Source organism: Pteropus medius, unplaced genomic scaffold (genome assembly GCF_902729225.1).
Source record: "Pteropus medius unplaced genomic scaffold, Ma_sr-lr_union100, whole genome shotgun sequence".
Lineage (NCBI taxonomy): Eukaryota > Metazoa > Chordata > Mammalia > Chiroptera > Pteropodidae > Pteropus > Pteropus medius.
Window position 1 is genome coordinate 7579705 of NW_024349799.1, and position 12634 is coordinate 7592338.

Here is a 12634-nt window from a genome sequence, read left to right on the forward strand (position 1 = left end):
TATTGGTCCATTTTTATCTATACATGTACACAGTATGCTAAAAAGATATAAATAAAAGATTCCAGAGAATGTTAACATTGTGCTTAAATGAGATGAGAATTTTTATGAGCAAACTGAGAAATTTCTGACTGTAGGAAAACCCTCAACCCTTTGAGCTCTTTAAGGAGTCTTATAAGTATGCAGACAAAAGAATAGGATTGCTGTGCTTTTAGACCTAGAATCCTTATAACTATATGTATTACATGATAGATATAGTTATGTAATTGTACACAAAGCCTCAGTGTCAAAGAAACTACTTGTAATTCAGGTACACATTGAAAAAAAAAATCTTAAACTCATCCTGTTAGGACAGTTTTAGGCAGGTAGCTAATCCCACATCCTTGTTAGAGCCTTCCTGTCATTGAATTTCTTTAGACAAATTGCATCTATCTAATTTTTCATTATCTTCAGAGAAGCAGATTTTACAACTACTTTAATGAACTTGTTCTAGTATTTAACAAAACTCACTTATTTTTCTTTAACTTTGCAGAAGTTAACTTTTTTTCATATGTTGACATTTCCAAATCTTTATGCTTCTCCAAGTTTATTTTTAGTGTAGTAGTTAAAAGCATGAACTTGAGGGCCAGACTGCCTGAGTTTGAATCCTACCTTTGACATTGGCTGGTAATTACTTTGGGCAAGACCCTTAAACTCTCTATGCTAGTATCTTCATCTGTAAAATGGGGATAATAGTACAGGCTTGTAGGATTTGCACTGGGGCAGTGTGCATTCCCCCAGTGCAAGTCAGATAACCCCTATACAAGGTGCAACATCCATACTTCACACTGAGCAGACTAGGAAAAGTTAGTCCAGTGAAAGGCCAAAAAGAACAATGTTTACAAAAATGCAGTCTTGAGAGTGTACTTGGCCATTTTGGGAACTGCAACTAATTTGTTTTGGTGGACTTAAAAATTGAATATGGAGCAGGAGATGAGGCTGTATGAGTAGTGAGTGCTAGATCATGGCCATGCTAGGAATTTTGTACTTTATTCTGTAGACTGTAGTGAGTCATTTAAGATTTTAAGCAGAGGAATGTTGTCATCATATTTCATTTGCATTTTAGAAAGATGTAAGGAGGTAAAGGGAAGTAAGAAGGTTAGAGTTAATCCTCAGAATTTCAGAGGAACTAGGTAGATTTGTGGCGTTATTCATTGATATGTCTAAAAAGAGAGGCTGCAAGAAGGAAATCACTTTTTGTTTTTGAGGGAGAAAGTAAGATTCAATTTTTAACATGCTGAATTTGATACAACTTCAAGAAATCCAAGTTTAGAGAGATTTTTGAGTCAAGAGAAGGATGTGAATATTTACAGCAGTCCCCTGCTTATCTGCAGTCTTGCTTTCTGTGGTTTCAGTTACCCATAGTCAACTGTAGTCTGAAAATATTAAATGGAAAATTTTAGAAATTAACAATTCATAAGTTTTAAATTGCGCATGTTTCTGAGTCGTGTGATGAAATTCTTGCCCTCTTACCCAGGATGTGGATCATTCTTTTCTCCAGCTGTGTGTGCTACCTTTCCATTAGCCACTTACTTAGTAACTGTCTTGGTTATCAAATCCATTCTCAAACAGAGAGAGACAAAGAAAGACAGAGAAATGACAACGAGAACATTCATACAACTTTTATTACTGTATATTGTTATTATTGTTTTTACTTTATTTTGTTATTGTTGCCACAGTAATAATTTTTGCAGGCAAGATCCACTGACGGATGCTGAAATCTCTTACTGTGCCTAATTTATAAATTAAACTTCATCATATGTGTATATAGGTTAAAACATTTGTGTGTGTGTGTGTGTGTGTGTGTGTATAAAAGGTTCAGTACTATCCTTGATTCCAGGTATCTACTGGTGTCTTGGAATGTATCTCCTATGGATAAGGAGGTCTCTACTGTATTAGTCGATACTTTGGAATTAATTTAATTGCTATTTTCCAAGGAGCATATAGGGTGACGAGAGTATACAAGATGGGAGGGGGTGGACAGGGGTAAGCGGGTTCAAATATTTGGTGACGGAAGGAAATTTAACTTTGGATGGTGAACACACAATTTACATATGACATATTATTGAATTGCTCGAAACCTATTGGATTTTATTAACCAATGTCACCCCAATAATTTTAATTTAAAAAAGTATACAAAGACAATACAGCACCAAGGGACGTCAATCTATATGATATAAACAGAGGAAGAGGAGCCCATAAAGAATGCTGAGGAAGAGGGGTCAGTGAGGTAGGGGACAGGAAAGAGTGATGTGAAGCAGTGAAGACAGAGAATGTTTAATAAAGAGTTAGTTCGATGTCTCAGAGAAATCAAGTAGGGTAGGGACATTCCACTTGTCATCACATTTCTCCACGTGAGGTGCTGCTAGGTTACTGTAGTACTATAGAAGTCCAGAAACCACCAAACTAAAGGACTTTCCATACTGTGAAAGCCCTTTAGAATTTTCGTTTAAACTTTTACTATCTTGTTGAATTTGTCTCATAAAAGCCTTTTGGAATACAGTTGATATGCCATCAAAAGATCATGTGCAATTTCATTATTAAATGTAGAAGAAATGAGAGAAAGATAAAATCACCAGTAGACAAGCACCACAGTAATAATTTTTGCAGGGAAGATCCACTGATGGATGCTGAAATCAATGGAGAAAAGTTTGAGAAGAAACAGTATATTTACATGGTTCAAAGCATCTCTTCAAAGATATTTATCAATTACAAAGAGAAAATAGTAACGCTATAGTGGAGAAACCCAGGAGGTGCCACTTTAACCAAGTGTCTAATAAGACAATAATAAGACATATCTACTACCCCTCTTCCTTGTCTTCTGTAGAGCACATCATCATTTCTGTGATATTCTTGCCAAAAATGCCTAACCTCAGCCTCATCATAAAACATTACATATAACCAAATTGTGAGACATTCTACAAAAATAACTCATCAGTACTCATCAAAAGTGTCAAGGTAATGAAAAATCAAGGAAGACTGAGAAACTGTCACAGGTTGGAGGAGACCAAGAAGAGACATCACAACTACGTGCAATGTGGGGTCCTAGGTTGGACCCTGGAAAAGACAAAGGACACTAGGGTAAAAATGGGTGAAATTCGAATAAGGTCTGTAGTTTAGTTAACACTATTGTACCATGTTAACTTCCTGATTTTGACGATTACACTATGTTTAGGTAAATTATTAACATTAGAAGAAGCTGGGTGAAGTTATACATGAACTCTGTACTATGTTTGCAACTTTTCTGTAAGTCTGAAATTATTGCAACATAAAATATAAAAAGAAAAGAAATAAAGTTATGCATTTTGAATGTTTTTCAGTTTTGACATCTGTATTCACCTCTTTTTGACTATAAATGGGAGGGGTTTAACCAGAATTGGAGAGTGATCTTTGTTAATAGCAATAGTGATAACTAACATCACTGTTTATGCAATTTACGTGCAGAGATAGAAAAATACAGGCTCTGATGCTAAACTGTCTAGATTTGAAATCTGCCTCTTCCAGTTGCTGGCCTTGAGACCTTGGGCACGTTACTTTATATCTCTGTGCTACAGTTTCCTCATCTGTGAGGAATAAAATAAAAGCCACATCTCATAGGTTGTTATGCAGATTAAATTAGTTAATTCAAGTAAAGTGCTTAAAGAAGAAAAGTTAACTCACCCAGCATTACAGAACTAGTAAGTGACAAACAGAGATTTGAGCCAATTGCTCTGATTCCAGAGCCCATGCTTCTAACCTCTGACTGTGGAGTGGTTTCTCTGGGCAGGACCACTTGGCCTCTGAAGGCATCAGAATGACATTTTGGCTACATGAGCATGTTGCCTTGAGGATTAAACCAAGTGGCCTAGCTTGGATGAAAATACTATGAATACTTACTGAAATCAGACCTCAAGAAGAGCTGGTAGGGTATACCAGCTGTCATCACTGATACTGGGTTCTACCATTGAGCAAGTTTTGCTCTTTGTTTATGAAAGGATTGGAAAGATAAGATTTTTCAGAAATGTTATAGTAAATATGAACATTATCCTGTGGAAATACTAGTTGAAATGATAGCAATTCAATGACATAAGCCCAGTCAGGCTTGGCATGACAACTTGCTAGTTGGATGCTAGAAAATAATTTATATAAAAAAAAAAATATTTTGATTTTTAAAAATAATTATAATTATTGACTATCAGCATTTTACTCAGCCGTATATCTAAGTGGATTTAACCATGATTTAATCAGAACTCACGTAAATGAATTATACTTTCAGATCTTTAATAATGAGATGTCTTACTGTGTTTGTCTATTCTTCTGCAACAAAATTACATTTATCTTTTCTTAGTATGGTTGGTAAGAGGTGTTTTAACAGTAAAACATGCATTCATCCTCAGCGGCACTGAGATTAGATGAAATGTATTGCATTAAGTACACATTACTAAATCGTCTTTAATCTGATTATTTCTTAAAGCCTGTCTTTCATCATGCATTTAATAGTTATTGACTATATTGTAGTAAAGTATAAAGGTATTTCATAGAGCAGTGTCATCCAATAAAAATATGTATTACATATGTAATTTAAAATGTTCTAGTAGCCCCAATTGAAAAAGTAAAAAGAAACAAGTGAATGTAATTTTGATATGTTTTAGTTAACACAGTATATAAAAAAATATTATTTTAACAGTTTATTATTTAAAAAATTATTAATGAGTCTGCGGCCATGCCCCTGTGAACAAGCCCAATCCTATCTGATCTCGGAAGCTAAGCAGGGTCGGGCCTGGTTAGTACTTGGATGGGAGACCACCTAGGAAGACCAGGTGCTATAGGCATAAAAAAATAAAAAATAAGAGATTGTAAACTGACAGAGTCCTTGCAATCTGTGAAGTTAACCAAGGGTTGCCTACAAAAAAAAATTATTGATGATATATTTTACATTCTTTTTTTCATCACGTCTTTAAAATCTAGCGTGTATTTCACTTCAGTTCAGATAAGCCACATTTCAAGTGCTCAGTGGTCACAGGTGGCCAGTGTCTACTGGATTGGACAGTGCAAATATAGTTCATAGTCTTTATCCAGAAAGTGAATTAAACGTGTCTTTAGACATAGCCAAAAATAGTATTAATTTTTTAGATGGACACCAAAGTTGAGTGAAGCCTAAAGATATTAAAATGCATTTATTAACTATATTTATGCTTTATACTTAAGTTAAAGTTCAGGTAAATATTTATACTCACATCAATCTTTGACTCCGTTTTTCAATTTTAAATATGTTTACCTTTCAATTCACCAGCAATTTCACATCTCAAAATTTACCTCATTAAATATGTGAACAAGCATACAGTAATTTATGTATAACTATCTTAACTTCAGCACTGTTTAGTATGTTTCTTAAAAGAGGGCCGGCTATATAAATGCCCATCAATAGGAGATTAAATAAATTATAATATATTGACACAATGGAATATTCTGCAACTATGAATAAGAATAGACTATGACATATAGTTCAGTGGAGAAAAGTTTAATGCAGAATATTAACTATGTTGTAATTTTACGTGAAAAACATATTAAATTTATACTTGTTTTATATATGGAAAATGCTTCAGCCAAACTTAACAGTTTTAATTAACAGTGATTATTTCTCGATAGGATAGGACTATAAGGGACTTGTCAGTTCTATATACATTTCTGATTTAGGGTTCTTTTTTTACAAAATTATATATTTTTATAAGGAGATAACAGACATTTAAAAAACAAGCATGAGATTTTATTTTTGCATCTTATAAAAAGTGAAGAATTGGAAGCAATATAAATGTTCAAAATTAAGAAAATATATTATGATACTTCCACTCCTGGAATTGTATACAACTATTTAGATACTGTTTATAGGACAGTGCTTACAATACTAAGTGGAAAAAAAACAGGATACAGAATTGTATGTATATATAACGAGATCACTGTGTAAAACAAACATAACTAATCAAAATACTAATTTTTAGGTGGAGGAACTATGCATTTTTTGTGTGTGCTTCTTTGGTTTTCCAAATTTTCTATAATGAATTTATACTTTTTCTATTGCTCTTGTAATGGGGAAAATGTCATCATTATTATTCTTGTAAAATTCATTTGTTAAGAAAAAGAATGAAATTTGGGAGGCTTAGCTGTGGGTGGTACTGTATAGAATCAAATTATTCAATATCGTGAAAAGGTTTTTAAAACTTAAAACATGCACATGAAAATATTTATCATATTTTTGTTTGTGAATAATGTTTTGCCCAAGTCAAGTCTTTTTGGTTAGAACTTGATAATATGTGTATTGTCATACAGCTCTTCAATTATAATGAACAGAAAGAGATACCTTCTTTGAATTTTCTTTGTATAATTTGGTCTGCATAAGATCATATATTTGTTTGGCCCTTTTCACCAGAGAATCTCAAAAATATTTTATACACAAAGACTTTTTCTTTTGGCAAGAAATGTTGGTGATATAACTTAAATTTCTATAACACCTTGACTGAAGATCTGGGGATCAAACTTATGTACTCTTCAGTAGTGCTTGTTCATTTGAAGATGGGGAAATTAAAGACCCAGTTTTAATTTCTACTTACTAGTAAGTAGAAATGATGTGGAATTCTAGAAGCCTTTTCAGACTCAGGGAACCAGTGCTAGTGAGTGATGGCAGTGATGAGGTATTGCATTCAGATGTTATAACACTACCTGTGCTACTGCCAGTAGGTAGCTTTAATGACCCTGAAAAATGATTAAGATGTATGTAGAGGAGGAAGAGAGAGTAGTCGAGTCCTCATTGTCTTTTGTCTGGAGTAATGTTTAAGGGTTAGTACATTGCTCATGGGCACAAGTGTGTCTACTTTTTTGGGGGGCTGTGATATAAATGAACCTATGTTGAGCTACTGTCATTTCCAATGTGCTGCTATCAGACTTTTCTCCGATAACATTAAGGGAAATGTTCTATAGTTGTAAATGTTGCATGCCTATGATTGTTCCTTTTTCTCTTCTGGAGCCAGATATTCCTGTGATCAGTTTTGGAGTTCCTTAGCTCATAGAATGTTTCCTTTTCTGGTTAATAGTTATTAATGTTGCTGCCTGTTTGTTTCCTGCTTTATTTAGGTTTCATGTCCTTAGCAAGCTACTGAGCTTCATGGCACCTATTGACCATACTACAATGAATGATGATGCCAGGTGAGTAATAGATTAATTATATGTCTCAAATGGCTTCATGACAGCCTGATATTGACCTGTTCTACAGCCTGTCGCCCTCTCCATTTCTTCTTATCAGTTAACCATTTGTCATTGGCATCATAGCAAGGGTCCTTGTCACATCTCTTCACTCCCATAATTACTATAAAACCAAAACAAAATTTCCATATATCTCAGTGCTGCCTCTGGTGTTTTTTGTTTGTTTGTTTTTGCTGTTTGTTTTGTTTTTAACTTTAGCCATCGCCTGGAACATCTGAGTTCTTTTCTAGGACAGGTCAGGACATCACATGCACTTGCTTTATGTGTCCGGGGGTTTTGTGCATATGCTGTAGAGATTGTTCTAGAGATGTGCATTATGTTTGTTTATTCAGGAACTGTTGAAGATTTTTTTTTTTTTGAGTATTTTTGAAACAGAAGTACTTGACTCATTTTATAAAGCTGAAACAAGTTATAAATGAATACTCATATTACAATTCAGAGATAACCATTTTTTAAAGAATAATTCCTTCTGTATTAATTGGCAATCTACTACTCTAATGTAATATTTTTATAAGATTATTTACCATTAATTTATATAAGTATGGACTTAAGCTTTCCTGTTTTAGTCAATGAATTATAAATCTGTTACTATCATTATTAGTTTTGATTTTAAATTGTCCTATATTAAGGGAAGCCCCTTCGAATTGGCTTGTGTCCTTTTTTTAAAGAATAAATTTATTTATTTAAATTAGTTTCAAGTATGCAATCCGTTGGTTAGACATCTATAATGTTCATAAAACAATTCCCCCAATTGCTCCCTCCTCCTCTGGCCCTCTACTTAGCCATCATATTAATGCTAACTGCATTCTTCCGTGCTCCCTGTGCCCAACTATCAGCTACTGCTTGTGTCCTTTTGAGATGACCCCAATCATTCTTTGAGTACTTCTTTACTTTCTGGTACAACAAAGATGTTGTATGCTTATCTTATACGTTCTCTGTTCCAGCCGTGGAATCAGTCTTTCTCCAAAGAGCCCTGATTCTTTTTTTAGTTGAATGTGGTATTTAGAAACCAAACTCTAGGTGCTAGGGGTGCTCATTGTTATTGGGTGTCATTGTTTCTAGGCTTTCAAAACATACAGAACTAGGAAGTATGTGTATACATACACACCTATAGAGGAGATAACCACTTTTAACATCTAAGAATATCTCCTTTTAGTCTTTGAGTTCCCTTCCAGTATGTTCTTGTTTTTTTTTTTTATAGAATTGAATTTATATTCTGTTATTATGAACTTTTTCTTTAAATATTTTTTGTCATTATGTCATTAAATTATTCAAAAAATTTAAATGACTGTGCAAATTTTTAAATGACTTATTTAGCCATTTACTAATTATTGGACATTTAAATTGTTTTTAATTATCGTAAATAAAGCTGCGGTAAACATTTTTAAACATACATCTTTATCAAGTAAACTGATTGGTTATAATGTAGGCACATGTGGATTTTGCCAGCTTTATGCCCATACTACATTTAACCTTTTTATTTGCATGTATTTAGTCTGTCAATAAACCCACTCAGATTCCCTTCATCCCCCTTGCTTGAAGAGGAGTAGATCTACAAGTTTAGATGAACACAGTGATTATTAAATTTTTGTTTTGTTTCAGTGCTTTGAGTACAAAACAGCTTATGAATAGTTCTGAATATGTTTATACTCAGAATTTTGCAACCTAATATTCTCTCCTGTGCTTTGCAAGTGAATGCCTATGTATAGTAGTCTGTTTTTAAAAACAATAAAATGAATACATCCATAGAGTGTCTGTCAGGGTCATATGAAAAAATTACAGGGAACAAGAAAGGGGAATCTGAATCCTGTTACTCATTCTTGAATCAACCCCCCATATCCCTTGTCCAGTTTGAGCTCAAAAAATTTACACTTGGACACTTGGACGAATTAAATTGAAAGCGGAACATAGATAGCTCTTGTTAAGGGAGAGAGATCTTTCGTCTTTAACACAGAATATTAAAATATCCTTAATGGAGAAAGAGGGTATTATCTTTAAAAAGGTACTGGCATTTTCATTTTGTTTCTCCTGTGGTGTGATCATATGGTCATGTGGTCTTATGTAGTGTTATCTATTTAGTTAATTTCTACTGTTACATACTCTTTTCTCATTCGAGGAATTTTTCTCTTTAAGCAGTCTTTTTTTTTTAAGTCCTTTTTAAATGCAAAGTAGCCCAGTTTGTCTCCCTGTGTGTACCAAATTTTCCTTTGGGGGCATTTCTTTCCAGGTACATTTTGGATACTGATTTAAATGCCTTTATGTGCCTTCAGATCTTCTTTGTTAGCGAAAGTTTTGTGTAACCCCTGGCATTTTATATGTGCTGGCTTAGTAGGCCTTTACCCTATTACAAGGTAGGCATTTGGTTTTTATTTCAGGCTTGATGAACATTCCCAGGATTGAGAGAAAACAAAGAAATCCCACTTTGCCCATGTACTACAAAGTTTGCATGCTAGGTAGGAGATTACCATGACCCTAAAAGTGATCACTGGCTTTGCTAAACCCTTGGGTGCTCTTGGCATGGGACAGCTCAGCTCCCAGAGCAGCTACTGTTGCCCTTCAGAGTCATATTTGCTAAGAGGCCAGAATATCAAGTGATATTGCAGAGACAGTTATCAGCAGGCTAAGGAGGAGAAAAGATTCAATGTCTCATTGGTAGAGAATCTCCCTAGTTGTATTGTTACCACCAAGAATAGGTCAGTATGTTACTTGCATGAGTTACAGGATTGCTCTTCACTTCTCTGACTTTTGAAGTTATTCTAAGCTTATCAAGGATGTTTTAGAAATAGCTTATTTTTTACATGGTGTGAAACCCCCAGAGTGCTATTAGACCAGAGGGAGTATGAAGTAAAAATTCATAAGATGTATGTAGAGGAGGAAGAGTGATCTCTTACTATAGTTAAAACAAAATGAAAAATTTGGAAGTTGTAGGGAAAATCATGTTTTTGGTCTCTTTTTGAAAGACCCTCTGAGGCAAACTTGTAAAGAAGTGAATTCTTTCTCATTTGTGGTGTCCATGTAAGTCAGATAGTAAAATGCTAGTGTGACAAGTAAGAGATGCAAATTCTGAGTAAGACCGCTGAGACAGGGTGTGATGTTTTCCTCAAAACTGGCCACTGCCTTAGATTTGGGAGAGGAAATCTATGTGAACTGCTTCCTCTGTTGGCATGATGGGTTTTGCTCTCAGCATGGAACAGGTCTAAGGGCAACAATCAGCTCGATGTACACTAAGAAGAATGTGTTTGCCTTACATTGACTCCTGCTTTAGGGAGGGTCTTGATTCTGGTACTCTTTATTAAAAATGTATTTTCCTAAGAAGCTTTTTTTCTTATTACAAAAACGATAGCAATATTAACATTTTATAGGTACTCTTTTTTTTTTTTTTGGCAAAGAACTTAAAGGAATTCACAATAGGAACAGCAAGAATCATCATTTTGCCTCCTCCCCATATTCTCTCCCAAAATAAAAAACACTTTTCCCACTCCTTTTATAAAGCTGCTGGCATTAAAAAAAGAACTAGGAGAGGATCCTTTAATGATAACTACCAAGCACCAAATACATTACTGTTTTACATCTGGAGTTTTAGAAAAGAAATGTACAAATGTAATCCAGCCTTGTAAAGTGCTTTGTCAACATCACTTCCATGCTGTTCTTGAGATGCCTTGGTATAATAGAATTTGTACAGGCAATTTATCTTCGGCTTGCCATTTTTGTGTGTGGGTCTGTAGCCTAAATACGGGGACACTTTACCTCTCTACTGATGATGTTCTTTCCCCCCAGCTGGTAACCCAGAGGTTACTTAGACCATTTTTGATTCCCCCTTGCCTGCTTTACCCCTTTATTTAGTAGAAATAGGCACTGAATCAGGGCTAAATATTCTGGTGTAGTTTGCTCAGCATTTGAAAGCATATCAGCTAATAACCCCAGAAATAGCCTCCACAGAGCATTTTTCGTTGGTTAAAAATTTGCAGGCAAGAATGGGTAAGACACAGATGTTTTTTCTGAGGCTTCTTATCTCCTAAAAAGACACAGGTTATTCCGACAGGTGAAACAAGTCTGGGCAAATATGCAACATTGATCTAATCAACAGGACCAAGAACATTTTCACTGGTGCTGCCTTTTACTAGCGTCATTAAAGGCTCCCATTACTCTTCTATTAGAGATTCCCTCTCTTCCTTATCAGATTACAGAATGAACATAACTCATGGCAGTGATTTGATCTCTTGTTAAAGAGGATTACAGCTTTGCATTAGCTCGGATTGACACAGTATATAATTCGCTGTTGATACTCAGGCAGGCAGCATCAACATGTTTGACCCCCCAGCAGTGCTGAGGGGAAAGGACCCACATATATCATCATTAAAGATGGCGTCTAGCACAGATATAGGAAGCATGGAGCCTTCCTCCTCCAGTAATGTCAGAAAGGACAATGGAAACATTCTCAAGTTCAAACCTGAGACTTAGGCCGGGGTTTTATAACTGGGTTGAAAAGAAACACTGCTATTGTTTCTTCTGTTTTTACTGATTCACTACTGTTCAGTCTCATACAATTCTAGAAAATTTGCATTCTTAAATTGAAGCCTTGGCTCCAAGCAGGATGTAGAGTGATAAAAGCACATCTTCTAGAAAGAGATTGGAAATGTTGAACAGATAAATCTTTCCTCAAAATGGGGCTTCTTGACTATAGTTCTCATTTCCTCAAATTCCTATGATTTCTTCAGAGGATTATGAATCCTTTTATTCCCCCAAAGGGATATATCACATTCCTTAAAGTGAGTGTAAATGTTTTTTTAAGGACTTACAGTTTTTAAGTTTTTATATTTTATTATTATTGTCTTTTAAAATATATCTTATATTGTATTAATCACAATTAGATAACTTGCTAGTGGGTAGGCAACAGCTACGTGTCTTTCACATTAATTTAGATTAGTCATTTATTCATCTTAATACATTTCCTACAATGCTCACTGAGATTATATAGACCATTTCTGGTTTTAAGTGCATTCATCCTTTGCTCCAATTTATACACCCTAAGTCTGCCACCCTATTTTCTAATTGGCAATGAAATGATAGAATAATAATGTCATATTTCACTTATTGAGCATTTCCTATATGTCAGACACTGTACTAAGCCCTTTGTGTACATTTTCATTCAGCCCAAGTTAAACAGCAAGTAAGTAGTGGAGCTGGTACAGTACATGCACCTAGGAGCGTGGCCCCTAACCCCTGCCTTTTAGAAATATGTGGGAATGATGTGCCAAGGGGGAGCTGCTTCCTTTCACCCCCAATATACATATGCAGAGCCCTTCTCTCAATTAAAAACTTGAGAAAAAGAAACAAAATGAAAACTTGTTTGGATTAAAAT

General features: G+C 34.7%; 1 protein-coding gene and 1 pseudogene across 2 annotated transcripts in view; both read left to right on the top strand.

Annotated features, from left to right (window-relative positions):
• Positions 1-12634, top strand: part of AATF (apoptosis antagonizing transcription factor) — an 88474-nt gene that overhangs the window by 61851 nt on the left and 13989 nt on the right. The window contains exon 11 of one of the 2 annotated variants that reach the window (XM_039885893.1): positions 7144-7215. In XM_039885893.1, coding sequence (XP_039741827.1) covers positions 7144-7215 — 72 coding nt within the window. Of the gene's footprint in view, positions 1-2863; positions 3209-7143; positions 7216-12634 lie in introns of those variants that run through there. The other variant, XM_039885894.1, reaches the window with a different exon arrangement.
• LOC120621251 (uncharacterized) lies at positions 4729-4847 on the top strand (annotated as a pseudogene).